The sequence below is a fragment of the Mastigoproctus giganteus genome, chromosome 12 (assembly GCF_048544385.1).
Source record: "Mastigoproctus giganteus isolate SK-2022 chromosome 12, ASM4854438v1, whole genome shotgun sequence".
Lineage (NCBI taxonomy): Eukaryota > Metazoa > Arthropoda > Arachnida > Uropygi > Thelyphonidae > Mastigoproctus > Mastigoproctus giganteus.
This window is the reverse complement of record NC_143586.1, coordinates 175,994,528-176,014,533: the sequence shown is the minus strand read 5'-3', so window position 1 is coordinate 176,014,533 and position 20,006 is coordinate 175,994,528. Positions and strand designations below refer to the sequence as shown.

General features: G+C 37.4%; 1 protein-coding gene across 1 annotated transcript in view; it reads right to left on the bottom strand.

Moving 5' to 3' along the window:
* Nucleotides 1-20,006, bottom strand: part of LOC150077613 (uncharacterized) — a 278,408-nt gene that overhangs the window by 143,779 nt on the left and 114,623 nt on the right. Inside the window, exon 8 of the mRNA XM_090385960.1 lies at nucleotides 13,317-13,584. Coding sequence (XP_090242086.1) covers nucleotides 13,317-13,584 — 268 coding nt within the window. The remainder of the gene's footprint in view (nucleotides 1-13,316; nucleotides 13,585-20,006) is intronic.

Here is a 20,006-nt window from a genome sequence, read left to right as displayed (position 1 = left end):
TATAAGGCCTTGAATAGGTTGAGCAAGCTGAATGTTGGGATTCTTCCTCTTGCTCGGATTAAGAATCTGTGGGGGCAGTTTCAAATTGAGGAAAGACAGTTGTAGAACAGATGTGCGGAAATTTGCCTTTAGCCAGCAAGTAGTTGATTGGTGGAACAGACTTCCATCTTTTATTGACAAAGTTGATAGCCAAAATTAATTTAAGGCTGAGCTGGACAGGCACTTGGAACGAATGGAGGGGTGAAATGGGAGGTTTTTTTTTTTTGGGCTGATGCTGAATAAGCTTGCCTTCTTGCATCATATGCCTCTGCTAATGCTAATATACATTTTCTAACAGAATAATGACGTTAGAGACAAAATTTAATAGATACAAAGTTGTGTGCGCTGTGATGCGTGCATGGCTGTCAGATTGATAAGAATGTCCTTTATTTGAGTTTGCTGCCTAATCCATGTGTTTCTCTTCTTATCTAACAGTCTGATTCCCAATATAATTCATTCCATTCTTTGCTGTGTAGTTCTCAGCTTCTCTTCTATTCTTTTAGTGAGTGCCCATGTTTCACTTCCATAAATCATAGTGGGGAGTATACATTGGTTCATTGTTTTACATTTCAGACAAATTGGGATATTGCTCTTCAGTATGTGACTATATTTCCTGAATGCTATTCATCCAAAATTTATTCTTCTCTTGACTTCCAGCCATTTATCATTATTACAGCTAATGACTTGTCCCAGATAGTATATGACTGCACCTTTTCAATTACTTCTCCTTTAATGATTATATCACTTTCTGTGGCATACTTGTTCATCATTACTTTTGTTTTAGCCATATTCATCTTTAGTCCAAAATCCTTACTAAATCTGCATAACTGATTAAGATTTTCCTCTTAATTCTTTGGGATCGTGGCTTATGACCACAATGTCATCTGCAAATTGTAAATGGTTTAGGTACTCTTTGTTCACATTGACTCCTTTCTGCGACCAGTCTAATCTTCTGAAAACTTCCTCAAAGGCAGTAGTAAATAACTTCGGAGATGTTGTGTTTCCTTGTCGAACTGCTTTCTCAACTTTAAATTTGCTACTGTCTTTGTCTAGTCTAATAAAAGAGGTAGCATTCGCATATATTTTCTTCAAAATCATAATATATGGGGTATCTATGCCTTATCTTTCCAGTGTCTGAAACATTGCCTTATGGTGTAGGGAGTCAAATGCCTTTTCATAATCCACAAATGCCAGGCATAATGGTCATAATGGTGTTTTATATTCATTTGCTTTCTCCATTAGCTGTGACAATACATGAAGGTGATCCACAGTTGAGAATCCTGTACTAAAGCCCGCTTGCTCTTTCGGTTGATTCTCATCAAGTATTCTTTCTCATCTGTTAGTAATGACCCTTGTGAACAACTTGTAGATGTTGGATACCAAGCTAATTGGTCTATAATTTCCAATTTCTGATCTATCTCCATTCTTATGCAGCAAAATTATGATTGCATTATTCCACTCCTTAAGCATCACACCTCTTCCACTGCATTTTGTTAAGTCTTGCCAGTTTCTGTGTCATGTCTCTTCCTCCCAATTAACAACTCTACAGTAACTTCATCTTCCCCTGGGGCTTTCTTATTCTTCATTTTCTTCAATGCATGTTCTACCTCCTCAGGAAGGATATCAGGTATGTTATATGTGTTACTAACTTGCGATCCATCTTCCCCACTGCTGCATCAATTCCCTCGCTCCTTTTTTTAACTCTTTATAGTAGTCTTCTGCTATTTGAATTATGCCATTTATAAGTACTCTGCTATTTATAAGTACACCGTTGCTATTCTTCAGTTTCAGTATCATTTGTCTTTCTGTATTACTTGTCACGGCTGCTGATTTAAATCCTTTCTTTTCCCTTAATGATTATTCTACTTTTCTTGTATTAAAATTTCTTATGTCCTCTCTGAGTCTCTTAATGGCTTTGCATAACTCAGTATACTCAATTTTCTCCATGTCAGTGTTTTTCTTGCTCTTCATTTGTCATCTTCGGTTCATCATGACAAGTGTTTCTTGACTAATTTTTTCTTCTTAGGATTTCTTTTTACCTATTAGGTTTCTTGGGCTTTATCACCTTCAGAAAGTTGTAATATTCCTCATCGATATCTTGGTTCCGAGCAGTCTTCAGAAGCTCAAACTTGTTCTTAAGTTCCAGTACATACTGCTTTTTCTTCTCTTCTGTTATCTCAAAGACTATTATTTACTCGAGTCAGATTTTTCCTTTCTTTTCTTACATCTATATCAAGTGTGCATCTTACCATTCTGTGATCACTTCCAACATTTACCTTGTTCAGGACAGTAACATCATTCACGATATATCTTCTGTTAGTGACGATTAAGTCAATTTCATTAGTTGTTAATCCATTTGGGCTCTTCCATGTCCACTTTCTGTTCACCCTTTTTTTTGAAAAAAAAAAAAAGTGTTCATTACTGAAATTCCTTGAGATTCTGCAAATTCTACAAGTCTTTCCCCTCTTTCATTTCTTTCACCAATTCCAAAATTTCCTATAGTTCCCCTTTCTGTGCTGTTTTGTCTCTTTCCAACCTAAGAATTGAAGTCCCCCATAATGATAGTGTAGTGAGTTTTCTGTTCATCTAGAAGACTCTCAATTTCAATGTACATTTCTTCAACCTCTTCATCATAATGGCTCGATGTTGGTGCATAAATCATTATAACCTTTAGCTTATACCTCTTAGAAATCCTGAGTAGTAGTCTTGACACCCTTGGTGATGTACTTTTGAATTCCAAAATGTTGTTTTTTATATCTTTATGGACCAGAAAGCCAACTCCACCTTCACTCCTTTCACTGTTTCCATTGGTGTACAGCAGATTTCCACTTGATAAACTGCTCCTCCGTAGCCAGGTGGGAAGGAGCAGTAGTGCGTAGCACACGCTTCTTGATTAGACCGGGGTTCCAGCCTGCCACCAAATACGGAGGATGCGGAAAGGTCAGGGAATGACCACTGCATATCCCAGAGCAATATGGCCTTAGTTGCTAATGCTCCTAAAAACCAAATAACAAACAAACAAACTTGATAAACTTATAAGCGATTCATTTCTTCTTCTTGTTTCAGCCAAACTGATGATATTCCAATTCACATTTTCTAATTCCTTTTTCAGCTCTAACATCCTGTCTTCACCTATGATCGATCTTACGTTGTAACGGGCCAAGTTCAGTTTTCGTGCATGGCAGCCTGGTAGTACCCAGAGATTCTTAGTACCCTCTGCTTCCACTCTGATCCTCTCGCTACTGAAAGAGGGGGGAGTGAAAGCCGCTGGGGACTGAGGGCCATTTGTTTCGTCTTACTGTCATGTGCTGGAGGGTTTGGTCTTTTTCCCTTCACACTGACCAGTCATCTTGAAGAGAATCACTCTACATGTTCATTGCCACCTAAGTGACGTAACAGGGCTTACCATTGAGAAGGTGTGCATGAGTGGATTTTAGGGAGGCAGGCCAACCTGCCTCCCTAAAACACAGCTGTCACGGCATACTAATGTGGAATTTAATTAAAGATAACTATTTTCATATAAATGAAGAAATACTTTTCAAGGATTAGGCCTAAATAGACAGATGAACTATTGAGACACGTAGCAGAGAAGAAAAGTACATGGGATGCATATGAATTGCCAGGTGATACAGAAGGCTATGGTATATAGGCTTGATTGATTTGATTTTTAAAGGCGCAGTGGCAACTAAGGCAATAATGTGCCAAGTCAAGGCATACAGGCTTCTATATAAATTAGTATATATAAATTAGGAGATCAGTCAGATTATGAAAAGTCTCTGGCAAAGAAGACAAAGAACAGGAAAGACTTCTATGCTTATATTAGCAGTAGAAGGAAGCGGCTGAATCACACTGGGCCAATTGATGTCAAAGGGCAAACTGCTGATAGCCCTTCTCAGGGCTATCAGTAGTTCGCCCTTTGACAAACAGAATAGATATTTTACATCTACAATCACTCATGAGAATTCTTTAGGGGAGGGATGTCAGAAGTTTATCAATCTCTAATGGAGAGCTAAATGACAGTGTGATAAATGAAAGGAAAGTGGAAGAGAAATTGTTGAAGCTGAAGATAAAAAGAGGCACCTGGGATGGATGGAATCTATCAAATTATATTAAGGGAGGCAGCAAAGGAAGTAGGCAAACCCTTAGCTATAATTATGAGAGCATCGTTGGATTCAGGCGAGGTTACTATGGAATTCATAAAGGGGGATCAAAAGGTGATGTGAGTATTTAGAGACCTGTTAGCTTAATGTCTGTTCCAGGGAAAATAATGGAGTCACTGATTAAAGAAGTAATGCAAGACCATCTGGACAGGAATGCAATTATACTGCATTTGTAGCAAGGATTTGTTAAACCAATCTTGTAAGTTACTATGATGCAGTGACCAAGGAACTGGATGCAAAAAAAAAAAAAAAAAAAAAAAAAAAAATTTTGATATCATATACTTGGATTGCAGGAAGGTTTTTAATCCTGTTGCACACAAAGGACTGCTGTACAAACTGGAACAATGTTGTTTTAAGGCAAGCTACTGTTATGAATAAAGGAATAATTAAGTAGAAGACAGAATGGTTATCAATGGGCACTGTTTTATGTTATTAGTGAAGTCACCCAAGGTTCAGTGCTGGGCCAATTGTTGTTTTCAATATTTATTAATTTTACTGATGAAGGTTTATCAGGCTTAATTTCTAAATTTGCAGATGATATAAAGGCTTGCAAAGTGCTTAACGGCAGTAATGACAGGATGCTACTGCAACAAGGTCTATAAAAATTAGATCAATGGGCTGAGAAACAGCAAGTGCAGTTTAACGTTGACAAATGCAAGTTACTGCATATGGGTAGCAGTAATCCCAGAGTAACTTATCAACTGTGTGGTACGACACTCAGGGTAATGGAAAATAAAAAAGACCTGGGGGTAATTGTACAGTCAGATATGAAATTCTCTGAGCAGTGTAGACATGTTGCCAGGTCAGCTCATGGGGTTTTGTCAATGATATACAGAAAGTTTGCTTGCATGGATAAAGAGGCAATTACCTCCTTGTACAGGGCCATGGTTAGCATTAGCAAAGGAACATGATGCAAAAAAGCAAGCTTATATAGCATCAGCCAAAAAAAAAAAAAAAAAAAAACTACCCTTATTTCACCCATCAACTTGCTCCAAATGTTTGCCAAGTTCTGCTTTGAATCGATTTAAGCTATCAACTTCTACAACGACAGATGGAAGTTTGGTCCCACAATCAACCACCCGCTGGCTAAAGCCAAACTTCTGCACATCTATCCTACAACCGTCTTTCCTCAATTTGAATTTATGCCTTTGCAGGTGATTCTTCTGAGCTAGAGGAAGAATCCCATCAGCATTGAGCATGCTCAAACCATTCAAGGCTTTATACACCTCAATCAGATCACCTCGCAGATGACTAGTCTCCAGACACTGTAATTTGCAAAACTTAATCCTTTCTTCATAAGAGCAACCCTTTGTTCCATTAACTAATCTTGTTGCCCTTCTCTGTACTCGTTCTTAAAATGAGGCCTCCAGACCTGTATACAGCACTCAATGTGTGGTCTGACCATTGCTTTATATAAGTGGATAATTACCTCTTTATCCCTGCTAGAAAAATTCCTGTATATCATTGACAAGACACCATGGGCTACTCTTGCAGACCGTCTGCACTGCTCAGAAAACTTCATATCTGCCTGCACAATAACTGCCAAGTCCTTTTCATTCTCTACCACTGTCAGTGTGGTACCACAGAGTTGATACGTTACTCTGGGATTACTGCTTCCCATATGTAGTACTTTACATTTGTCAATGTTAAACTTCATTTGCCACCTCTCAGCCCATCTGCTCAACTTTTCAAGATCCTGTTGCAGCAGTGTACTGTCATTAGTATAGTAGTAGTAGTGGCATGTGATGCAAGAAAGCAAGTGTATGAGCTTATGCAGCATCAGCCAAAAAAAAAAAAAACACACCATTCCCTCCAAATGCCTGTCCGGTTCCTCCTTAAATGTATTCAACCTATCAACTTCCACAACAGCAGATGGAAGTTTGTTCCAGCAATCAACCACCCGCTGGCTAAAGGCAAATTTTCGTACATCTATTCTAGGTCTGTCCTTTCTTAATTTGAATTTATGCCCCCTTAGGTTCGTAATCTGAACAAGTGGAAGGATCCCATCAGAATTCAGTGTGCTCAACCCATTCAAGGCCTTATATACCTCAATCAGATCACCGCGCAGGTGCCTAGTCTCCAGCCACTGCAATTTGCAGAACTTAAGCCTCTCTTGGTAAGAGGATCCCTTCATTTCTCTCACCAATCTTGTTGCCCTTCTCTATACACGCTCAAGTAAATCTACATCCTTCCTAAAATGAGGCCTCCAGACCTGTACGCAGTACTCAAGGCTTGGCCTGACCATTGCCTTATACAGAGGGCAATCACCCCCTTCTCCCTGATAGCAAAATTCCTATATATCAGTGACAAAACACCATGACCTACCCTGGCAGCCTGTCTGCATTGCTCAGAAAACTTCATATCTGACTGCACAATTACTCCCAGGTCTTTTTCATTTTCTACCACCTTAAGTGTAGTACCACACAGTTGGTATGTTTCTCTGGGGTTACTTCTACCCATATGCAGTACTTTGCATTTGTCAAGGTTAAACTTCAGTTGCCACTTCTTAGCCCATCTGCCCAAATTATCTAGATCCTGTTGCAGTAGCACACTGCCATTACTGTCATTAACAACCATGCCAACCTTTGTATCATCTGCAAACTTCGACATTAAGCCTGATATACCTTCATCAATATCATTCATAAATATACAAAACAACAGTGGACCTAACACCGAACCCTATGGGACACCACTAATAACATTAGTCCACGAAGAGCAGCACCCATTGATTACCACCCTCTGTCTTCTCCCACTTAACCATCCTTTTATCCATTGTAGCAACTTACCCTTAATACCATTCTGCTCCAATTTGTACAATAGTCTTCCATGCGCAACAGTGTCAAAAGCTTTCCTGAAATCCAAATATATGATATAAAAATTATTTTTTGCATCCAGTTCCTTTGTAACCACATCATAATATCCTATCAAATTTGTCAGACAAGACTTTCCCTTAACAAACCCATGCTGTGTATGAATTATTGCTGCAGTGTTGTCTAGATGATCCTGCAATGCATCTTTAACCAGTGACTCCATTATTTTACCCGGAACAGAAGTTAAATTAACCGGTCTGTAATTACTCATGTCACCCTTCGATCCCCCTTTATGAACTGGGCATACATTTGCACATCTCCAGTCCGTGGGAACCTTCCCTGAGTCCAAGGATGCTCTCATAATTATGGCTAAGGGTTTGCTTAGTTGTTTGCTGCCTCCTTTAATATAACTGGATACATCCCATCCACCCCAGGTGCTTTTCTTATGTTTAACTTCAACAATTTCTCCTCCACTTTGCTTTCAGTTATTACAAAATCATTAAGTATCCTGCTACAATTTGATAACCTTCTGCCATTTTCAAACCTTAATAATTCCTCATGTGTGAATGTAGATGCAAAATACTCATTCCGTTTGTTTGCTATCTGAGCAGGATCATCAACAGTAGAACCATCGATGTCAAGTGGACCAATCAGATTCATCCCCTTTCTTTTAGAGTTTATATAAGTAAAGAAATCCTTGCTGTTTTTCTTAGTATCTTTTGCCAGGGATTTCTCGTAATCTGCCTTCGCCTGCCTAACCTCTTTTGTGACCTGATTACGGACTAACTTATATCTGCCATAGGCTTCTGATTCGCCTGATAATTTATATGCATCCCATGCATTTTTCTTCTCTGTTACGAGTGTCATTAGTTCATCAGATAACCATTTAGGCCTAAACCTTGAACAATATTTCTTAATAGGTATGAAACTTTTAGTTGCATCCATGATTAATTCCTTGAATGCTTCCCACTTAGAATTTACTGTTAGTAACTTCGTCAGTTGATCCCACTGTACTCACCTTTATGGAAGCAAAAACCCTTTCCTTTACCCCTGATGGTAATTAAATCTTTAAGTAAATCCCACATCAGTACACTGTGATCACTGCCACCTGGTGGTTCCTTTATCTGCAAATTCTTAATACACGAATGATCACCGCTGATAACCAGATCAAGAGTATTACTTTCTCTGGTTGCCTCTCGAACATGCTGCTGCAGAAAACAATCATCCAACTCTGCAAACCTTCGTATCGTCTGCAAACTTGGACATGAAGTCTGATATACCATCATCAATATCATTTATAAATACAGAAAACAACAATGGACCCACTGAATCCTGAGGAACTCCACTAATAACATTAGTCCACGATGAGCAGTGTCTATTGATTACCACTCTGTCTTCTCCCACTCAATCGTCCCTTTATCCATAGCAGCAATTTGCCTCCAATGCCACACTGCTCCAATTTGTGCAGCAGTCTTCCATGTGCAACAGTATCAAAGGCTTTTCTAAGATCCAAATATAAGATATAAAAGTTATTCTTTGCATCCAGTTCCTTTGTGACTATATCATAGTATCCAATCAAATTAGTCACACAAGATGTCCCCTTAACAAACCCATGCTGTGTCCGAGCTATAACTGAAGTCTTGTCTAGATGATCCTGCAATGCTTCTTTAAACAGGGCCTCCATTATTTTCTCCGGAACAGAAGCTAAACTAACTGGTAAGTAATTACTCGTGTCACCCTTAGATCCCCCTTTGTGAATTGGGGATACATTTGCACTTCTCCAGTCCATGGAAACTTTCCCCCGAGTCCAAGGATGCTCTCATAATTATGGCTGTGGGTTTGCTTACTTCCTTTGCCACCTCCTTTAATATAACTGGATAGATTCCATCCACCCCAGGTGCCTCTTCAACTGTGTTTATCTTCAACTATTTCTCCTCCAATTTATGCTCAGTTATTACAAGATTATCTAGCTTACTGCCAGAGTTGAATACACCTCTGGCATTCCCCTCACCGAATAGCTGCTCATGTGTGAATGTCGATGCAAAATATTCATTTAGTTTGTCAGCTACCTGAGCAGGATCATCAACAGTTGAACCATTGATATCAAGTGGACCAATCTGATTCATCCCTTCCTTCTAGAGTTTACATAAGTAAAGAACTCTTTGCTGTTTTTCTTTGCATCCTTTGCCAAAGATTTCTTGTAATCTGCCTTCGCCTGCCTAACCTCCTTTGTAACTTGGTTACAGACCAGCTTATATCTATCATAGGCTTCTGTGTCAAATGTTAATTTATATGTATCCCATGCATTTTCTTCTCCATGGTTAGGCCACATTATAGGTCTGGAGCTCTAAATTTAGGAAGGATGTAAATCTGCTGGGGCAGGCACAGAGATGGGTAACCAAATTAGTGAAGGGAACAAAAGCATGGTCTTATCTAGAGAGGCTTCTGTTCTGCACACTTCAGCAACTGGAGACTAGGAACTTGCAAGGAGATCTGATTGAGGTGATTGAATCCTTGACTTGAATGAGTAAGCTGAATGTTAATGGCATTCTTCCTCTTCCCACACGAGGGGGATATAAACTGAAGTTGAGGAAAGATGGTTGCTGAATATTTGTTCCAAAATTTGCCTTCAGCCAGTGCCAAGGAGATCTGATTGAGGTGTTTGAATCCTTGACTCGAATGAGTAAGCTGAATTTTAATGGCATTCTTCCTCTTCCCACACGAGGGGGATATAAATTGAAGTTGAGGAAGGATGGTTGCTGAATATTTGTTCCAAAATTTGACTTCAGCCAGTGGGTCATTGATTGTTGTTGTTGTGGAAGTGCATTGGTTTGAATAAATTCAATGAAGAACTAGACAATTTCTTGGAGGATATGGATGGTGAAGTGTGTGGGTTTTTTTTTTTTTTTTTGCATCATTTGCCACCACTACTACAAACTTTAAATCACAGATAGTTTTTAATACAAACAGAAACATAAGATCAAAGTTATGGAGGTCTTGCAATACGCCAAATTGCGAAGCTGTGTTGTACGTTTTTTTCAATATCAAAGAAACCTACTACCATATTCTCGGATTTAATAAAAGCATCAGCAATGTACTTTTCAAGTCTGATTAAATAATCCCAAGTGGATCTGTTTCCTCAAAAGATGCAATGTGCCATGGAAAGCAGACTATTTGTATCCAAATTCTATGTATGTTGGGGGGCATTACTATTCTTCCTTGCACAACAGCTCGTCAGAGCAATGGGATGAGAGTTACTTGGATTTCTAGGACACTTTTCTGGTTTTGGCAAAGCAAGGAAGATTTCCTTCCTCTGAGAATCCAGAAATTCTTCGCCAAGAAAGATTCTATTAAATAAAGCTAAAGATGATCCTCAGATTGTCTTGAAAGGAAGTTTATCATTTTACACTAGATGTTATCTGGCCCTAAAGTGCTTGCTCATGAGAGAATGAGTGCTGCACTTAACTCTTCCTGTGTAAAGGGCTTATTGTATGGTTCAAGCCCTTTTGAAGAGAAGCTTAGTGAACATTTCTCGCTTTTTTCTTTTAGGGCCAAGAACTCTGGGGGAATGATGCTATTTCAGAGAATTTTGTGAATGTTTCCCCTGGATTATTTGCAACTGCAGGTGGATCTGCAATTGGACATCCATTGTACCTAGGATCACTGAAGTGTATGGTGGATATTTACCCTTCATTTTCTGAATCTTATATCAGACTATTTTTGAGCTAGTAGCTTGGATTATGAAAGACGTGAAATGGATCTAAGATTCCCTTTGGATCTGATATAGGATATAGTGTGCTTTGGCACGTGCACATTTAAAGGATATTAAATTCTCTGTGGTGAGATATCAGTAGAACAACCCCCATTGCCTTGTTTTGGGTTTTTCTTGCTGCTATTTTGGAAATGGTGGAAACTGTTTAGATATTTCTGCTTCATGTACAATACCTTCTGTAATGTGTGTAACTGCATCATTGATGATGAACTAGAATATGCAGGCAAACACTAGATAATTATAAGAAATTTGATAGGGTTGGTTGTTGTTGCACCCCATCAATTCTTTGAATTGTCACGTGATGCTGTTGGATTTTTTTTTTTTTTTTTTTGGTAGCTGTTGGCGCATCGGCATCTGTAGGCATAATGCACCTCCCAAGGTTTTTGCAGTACTTTGATCCAAGCCCGGTCCGCTATGCTGCTGGATGACTGCTTTTAGGTTCAGGACTTATGTAGCCTTCTTCAAAATGCTTTACAATATTAAATATAATTCTTCTCAAAGAAGGAGGCCTTGACATTTCTGTCTTTTATATGCTTTAAGGGCTGCAATAGCCATTCTGGTAATTATGTTTATTGCCGTTCTGGTAATAATGTTTAATTAAAAGTGCTTTTTTTTAAAATAATATTTTAAAATGAACTTTACTTTAATTAGAAAACAGGCCTTGTGCACTGGGTTGCATTATATCATCAAAGTTTCTTGCGACGACCGACTAACTGGTTAAAATAAATTTATTAAAATAAAAATGATATATACATAAGATAAAACAGAAATAAAATAAGATAAAAGCGTTAAAATACATAGATAGTAACTTTCAAAGTGGAGTGCTTCTTCATCAGCTAGTGTTTTTTTTTTTTTTTTTTTTTTGGTAGTTGTTGGCGCATTGGCTTCTGTGGCCATAGTGCACCTCCCAAGGTTTTTGCAGTACTCTGATCCAAGCCCGAGGTGGGATTCGAACCCGCAACCTTTGGGTTGCCAGGCAGGCACTTTACCCACCTGGCTAGCCCGGTCAGCATCAGCTAGTGTGTGAATGGTGTACCTCAGTATATATTGATGGTTATAATAGCACAAGTCAGCTGGGCATGATCATGTATCATGAGTCTGGTGTTGGCAAAGCAGAATTACATACATGTGATGATTGGCAGCGCTCATCGCACTGCAATACAGTACATTCTATAATAGGGTGTAAGTGTACTCCCCTCGTTCGATTCCCTCCAGCGCTTGGACGCACTCTAGTTCGACCGGTGACAGGCAGTAGGAGATTTATAAAATTAGGGCGAGGCTTTCAAATTGCAGCTATCCACCTCATGTTCTAGATAGATGTGAGCTTCAGGCTCACAAATTTGTCACGAAATCTAACCCACCTCGCATCAATCAATTTATCACTAACGCCTACATCTCTCCTATTATCTGGGAGAGATGTAGTATCGGAACGTCTTGTTAGAATTTTGCATCACCATCATATATTATGTGTGCAATTTCCGGGGAGGAAATTACAATTATTATTTCTAAGGTGAAAACACCAGTTCCTTCTTTCTTACGGAGTGGTTCCATACACTGCATTACGTGTCCGGATTGTGGGGGGTGTTATGTAATTGAGTCTGGTAGAAGATTAAAAGATCGGGTTTCTGAGCATGAGGTGGCTCTGCAAACTGCTAATTTTGAATGCTCGCCAAACATTACTGGGTTGAGCAGCACAATCTTGATCCCAACGGGATATTGAAATCGTCGACTGTTCACATGATTATCGCCAGCGCTCATGGCTTGAAGTACTACACATAGCCACCAATAATACTACTATGAATCGGATGGGGGGAGTACACTTACACCCTATTATAGAATGTACTGTATTGCAGTGCGATGAGCGCTGCGATCATCATGTATCTAATTCTGATTTACCTACACCAGGCTCGTGATACATGATCATGCCCAGCTGACTTGTGTAACCATCAATATATACTGAAGTACACCATTCACACACTAGCTGATGAAGAGGCACTCTGCTTCGAAAGCTACTATCTATGTATTTTAACGCTTTTATTATATATATTTTAACTCTTTTTATCTTGTTGTATTTTAAAGCTTTTATCTTATTTTATTTCAGTTTTATCTTATGTATATATCATTTTTATTTTAATAAATTTATTTTAACTTTAAGTTAGAGCAACAGCTCCAAGCTTTTTATCTTAACTGCAAAGAAGACTATGGGCAAGCAAACACTTGAGTTTGCCAATTCAAGTGTTAGACTGATTTCGTTTTATAACGAACACAAAATCTAACTATTTACTAGAGTGAATAATTGTTTAGCCTCCATTTTGGTAAACTTTTGAACTACTTTTTTTATTGTAAAAAAAAAAAAAAAAAAAGTTGCATATACTAATTACAATGCAAAAAACATTTTTTGATATTATCTGAAGTTTTGAGTTATACATTTTAAAAAGCAGTAAAGAATCTTATAACTACCCAGAACTTTGTAAAAACGTTTGAATCATATGACATAAGTTAATCAGTAGTTTTGAAAATTATAACATTACTTACCAGACAGAGGATCTATTGGTGCCTTGCAACGGTTGCGTTCGATACTGAAACTAGCTTTAGTGGCAAGTTTTCCTCCAAGTACATATTCATGCGAAATTTTTTTAATTTTCTTTGCTGGATTATCACCATCATGCGATTCATTGGAATTTTCGAAGTGGTTTTTGTTGTGTACTTTCTGACGGAGACGTTTTAAGGCATTAACAGCAACATTCAAATACACTGTTTTATTAGAACTGCGACTGTAAGCATTCTTTTCTTCCTCTAGAGCCTGAAAATATACACACATTTCATTTTGTATAAAACTGATTGGAAACAACATACATTTTATATCTGCCTTATATATATTTTTGAATTTGTAGAGCTTAAATATATGGTAGGCATATATTATATCATAAACCATCGTAAAAGGAAAAAGTACACCAAATAAATGGCTTATTTTATTTCAAAGAACAATTCAAAAAGTTTTTGAATAGACAGCTGATTTCCACATGAACTCAGGATTGTATTCCGTGGAAATCTGCGCAAATCAAATTTTATGTAAATTGGAATTTCCCTAAAGGCTTATGCAGCACTCGCAACTATGCTTGCTGAATTTGATTGAAGCAAAAAAAGAAATGTCTGGCAAACATGTAAATAGGATTATTTGTTCAGTTTGTTTTATTTCATGCATAGGAAAAATTTCAAAAAGTAATTTCAAAATTATAAAATTAGAAAAAAAAAAAAAGATAGGGGACAGGCATAATGTCAGAAAGTTTTACCTTTTGAGCATCATTGCCAGAATCAATGTCTCCAGCTGATAAGGCAACTTCATTGCATACTTTAACATTGTGTAAACCAGTGCAATGCTTGAACCTATTAAACCATCCATTGCTTGCCACAAACTTTAGCATTAGAACTAGTAGAGGCATATGATGCAAGAAAGCAAGCTTATGCAGTATCAGCCAAAAAAAAAAAAAAAAAAAAAAAACACACTATGATTTCACCCCTCAGTTTGTTCCAAATACTTGTCCAGCTCAGTCTTAAATTTATTTAGGCTATCAACTTCCACGACAAAAGATGGAAGTCTAACTTGACTTGGGTTTGAAGCTGACGCTTTTCGACCGTATATCGTGATCACAGGAATGAAAATTACCAAATAGGGGTGAGTATGAAACTTAAATAAGGATTATTTGTCTTTGCGCATGCGTTTATAAGCCCACGAATCGGAGATGAGATATGGCTGACGAACATTAACAGAATTTTTGTGTAATTTAATTTCAAAAATACCTTCCCCAGGTTAGGAAGCTTCACGATAAATTAAAAAATTATCTTCATCCTAATGACTGGTCTAAACTGAAGACCTCCATAGATTTGTGACGGGAAGCACAGGCCTCAGATATAAAAAAGAAACACGTTAACAAATTACAAACATTATCGGGAGGGTCAAGACATGTTCATGCGAATTATAACACATTATCGTGGACTTGCGACCAAGTGCATACAAGCTGGGTAACGACCCCCCCCTGCATACACACAACATGCTATCACAGAATACGTCAGCTAGTTCGCAAACACCCCCTCCCCAGCATTCAATGAACTGACATATCAACAGGTTACAAATCTTTCCTCTTATACGCTAACACAGAACCAGATTTGACTGGTTCTGTGATAATTATGTTGTAATAATTATGTGATAATTGTGTGTTATAATTTTAATCCAAAGGATTAAAATTATAACGCACAATATTAATAATTTTAATTTTAATAATTTTATAATTATCACTGGTTAATAGTATAATTATCACTGGTTTTCGAGGTGGTAAGTTATAATTTTAATCCAAAGGATTAAAATTATAATTTACCACCTCGAAAACTACCTAAAAAACAGTGCGTAATTGATATTGAATTTGGACTTCGTAATGTTCCACAAAAAGATTTATTTATTCAACAAGTTAACCAAATGGTGAATAACATAAAAGAAACGCGACTTCCTAAATTGAATACACATGACAGTTCAGCTTTACGTGAACTTCGGGAAAATAAAGACATTATTATACAGAGGGCAGATAAAGAAGATACAATGGTAATACTCGATAAACCTGATTATATTAATAAGTTAGAATCAGTTGTTTCAGATACCTCCACTTATCTCGAAGTAGACCCGGCACTATTTACCAATTTAGTCAATCAATACAATAAAACGGTAACCACATATCGAAAAAAACGACTACATTACTATGGCTCAGTTAAAGGAATTGAAGGCCAGAACATACAATATTCTTGCACTTTTCGGTCAGGTAAAATTACACAAGACTGGATTTCCTATTCGGCCTATTGTTTCCTATAGGCATTTTCATCCTTAGCCACACATGTACAAAGAGTACTAGGAAAGTTTTGCAATACAGCTTTGTTTATTTAATTTTTTCAAAGTAATTTCCTCTACATTCAATACACCTCTCCATCCTCCAAAACTAATCTTTAAACCAGTTCTGCCAAGTTTCACTAGGGAGTAAAGCACACTCGTTGTCCCAAGCCCGTAGAAGGTCCTCATCACTGGAAAACCGCCTCCCTTTTAGCTTCATTTTCACATGCGGGAACAGTGCAAAGTCGCTGGGAGCAAGGTCTGGACTGTAGGGAGGGGGCTCGAGAAGTTTCAGTCCTGTTGTGGTCAAATATTCGGTGCAGGCTTTGGCGCGGTGAGCTGGAGCATTATCGTGATGGAGGTACCAGGTGTCCATTCTTGACTTTGGCCGCAGGTTCTTCATAGATCCAATGACTTTAGGCAGGCATTGTTCAGTATACCACTTAGCTGTGACTGTCTTCTGCGTGTCCAAAACGACACGTTCCACAATTCCACTCTATTTGAAAAATACAGCTATTATTTTCTTCTTTACAGATCGGGATTTTCTGACAATTACGGGTGTGTCGTCATCATCAAAGACCCAAACTTTGTTTTGAGCCTTGGTTGGCAGATCGTAATAGTACAGCCAAGTCTCGTCACCTGTCATGATGTTGTTCACATACCGAGATTGTCCCTTATCAAACTTTTTTAACATCTCCCGGCACCAAGTCACACGTCGTGTCATCTGCTCTTCAGTCAGTTGATGCCTCACCCAGAGAGAACAAAGTTTCTTCAAGTGCAAATGATCTTGCAGAATCGAACGAATTGCTGGTGCATTTAGGCCCAAAGTATCCTCCATCTGTTGGTAGGTCACTCGCCTGTTTTCGTCAAGCATTTTCCTCACAGCAGTAACGTTTTCCTCCGTAACTGACGTTCGTGGCCTTCCCGGCCTCTCAGAATCCTCCAGAGTGAAATTTCCCCTTTGGAATTCTCTATACTACCTGAATATCGTTGTACGATGTGGACAATCATCATCTAGTGCAAGAGTCATTTCTTCTAAGCACTGGTCTATGGTTAAACCACGCACGAAATTATACCACAAAACTGTCCTTATCTCATTTCGTGACCACGATGCCATCGCAAGCACTTTACACTCTCACTACTAATGAATAACTGAGCCCATCGACTTGGCGCGGCAGCTACTATGCACGTATGAACATGTCTCAACATGCAGCAACAAGCAGCTTCCTGTGATTCATTGTTGCATCATATTGCAAAACTTTCCTAGTACCCTTTGTATATAGCATTATAAAACCCTTTAGACAGGAGATACATTATTTAATAACCTTAAGGATTGTAGACTTGGCGATAATGACAATTTATTCTCACTAGATGTTACCTCATTATATACGAATGTAAATGTTGAATACACATTAGATATTATTTGGGATATGTTAAATAATAACTCGATATGGATTAATTATACAAAGCCTCATATTAAGGAAATTTTTCACTTAATTAAACTGTTAGTTTGAGGCCAACTATATCACCTTTCGAGACAGTGTACAAACAAATTTTTGGTTTGTAATGGAACTGAGCCTGAGCGGCTTAATATCGGAGATCTATCTCTCAACGATTAAGCATATACATTTGACGCCTTTTCAACACCGTATCACATACTATGGGAGATATTTAGACGATGTTCTAGTTATTACTGATAGTAGTACTATCCAAGACGTTTTACATTCGTTTATTAATATTCATTCTAAGCTCAAATTTACATTGGAAAGGGGGAATACGGATACAAGGTCAATTAAATTTTTTAAATTTCACGCTTACTCAAGACTCAAATAAAATCTAATTTAACATCTATCGAAAACCTAAACACCGGTATGCTTCTACATTATAACAGCTATCACCCGTTCACCTACAAAAGATCGATTATCTTTAATCAATTTCTAAATGCCTACAAATATTCAACAAGGAATCTGCTTTGGGCTCAGAAATACAAATATTAACCAGCAGATTCTTAAACAGGGGTTATCCCCTTGCTGCAATAAACCAAATTAGGTTACAAGCTAAGGCTAGGATACAAAATACTACACCAACCAACAATAGTAATAGCAAAAAATATTTTATTTCAGTCCCATATGTTGAACAGTGGCACAAACAGCTTAACAGATTCTCTAAAGATGCCGAATTAAAATTGTGGCCAGGCTAATACGAAAATTACACACTATACTGAACAATCGCTCAGTCCTTTCCTCGTTCGCAACACAAATTAATAACCTGGTATACAACATTCTTGTGGTAATTGAGACTCGTCTTATCAGAGTTTGACGCGTTTTCCTTTGAATATTCGTGTTAATGAACATGTGGCCTCAGTTCGGGCTTCTCGTTCAGCAGCGTCAGAATTAGTCTTTCACGCCGTTAACAAAAAATATACTTTTTTATTTAACGAGGCCAAAATATTTAGTGTCCAACGTAATTATACACGACTTAATTGCAGAAACCATAGAAATTAAATTACACGAAAATTAATGTTTGTCGGCCATATCTCATCTCCGATTCGTGGGCTTTTACACGCATGCACGAAGACAAATAATTCCTATTTAAGTTTCATACTCACCCCTATTTGGTAATTTTAATTCCTGTGATCATGACATATGGTCGAAAAGCGTTGTCAGCTTCAGGAAGAAAAATCGTTTTGCAATTTTTTTCGTTAAACTCTTTTAATTAATTTTATTTTTAATTGTGTTAAATTGAGTTTTATTGTGTTAAACTGAGCTTTAATTATTTTTTAAACTATTTGTTACTCTAATGTAAGTTTTTCAATCTTTTTGTTTAAATTTCAGGAGAGTATTGTACGGAAGTGTTCTACGTACTATACTGAGGTAAAAAAAAAAAAAAAGAAAAAAGTAAAGTGCAGCCATTATCAACCCATTGCAGGATGGAAGCCGCCTCAACAATTCATGCTGAGGGAACTATATTGAGGTAAACTTCTCTTATTATTTTACAAATATTGATATCAACGTAGAACGTATCGAGCAATACAGCTCTGGTTCATACTAACTATCCTTTAAAGTACCGAGACCTAATTCCCATGCATTAGATGACAAATTTTGTCCTGCTTTGTACTACTTCATCATGTTCATCTTCATTTCTCAATTTTGTTTCGTTTCCTAGCACTGCCACCACTTGCACTTTCCGTTGGTCCCTTTCCCTTCATCATTGTAATAAGTAAACAGGAATGAAGAGAAAATTCTGAAAATTTATTTATATTTTTTATATAATTGAAGATTTCGGTGAAGAGGGAACACGTTTCACGATAATAACGCAAAAACGCACAAAATTCCAGTTATCGGTATTATTGCAACTGCAATCAGATATAGTTTACTACCCATTTATAATAGATTGCACTAAATAAATAAACTGGATAAACCGGATAAAGAACAATAAACCGGAAAGTCCAATTTTTTTTTATTGTTTTATGGTTGTGACTTCCAGAAATATTCTTTAGAAAAATATCAACAAAATTCCAGTCAAAATTGATTCTTATAATGGAACATGGAACATTCTTATAATGGAACATTTTCATTATATAACTAACCTATTTATCTCTCTTCGAGAGATAAATAGCTTAGTTATATTGAAACGAATAGCTTAGTATTGAAACGAATTACAAAAAAACAAAACAAAAAAGCAATGTGTTATTGGGTTCACATTGCGATGTTTTCACAATACCACCATTTATTCCTACAAGATGCAAAATACACTTCCACAATTTTTTTAAGTTTGTGCTGGCCAGCAAAAACTTACATAAAATCGAATTTACAGAAGTCGAGTATTATGTAAGTGGGGGAGTACCTGTACTGAAACAAACAAATTGTTTGTTTCAGTGTGTAGCAGCTGTTAGTCAAATGTAATGCAGTTTGCTTAACAGCTACCAATGAACAGGAGCCAAGAAAAAGTTTTGTCTGCTAACAAAAACCATTAAGAAGTGGCTGTTGTATGATTAAGCTTCATAATCCTTTTTACTTCAGTGGTAAAACATTAACCAAAACTTTCAATCTGTTTTTCCTTTTAGCACTTTTTTTTAGATAGTAGTAAATGTGCATAAAGTATTCATCCACTTTTACAGGAAGGCATGAGCCTCCATTTTTAGCACACAAATTAATCAGATGACAGCGAATTACTACCAAGTGCTCAATCTCCTTTTTTAATACCTTTGCTACTTCAGCTTCAAGCCAACCACAACGGGAGCATTATCAGCACTTAGTGCCAGACAGTTTATTTATTTATTTTTAAAGGAATTCCATATACTTTTAGGCTGTTCAAAAAAAGGTGACACCCAATATTTTACCTTGCAG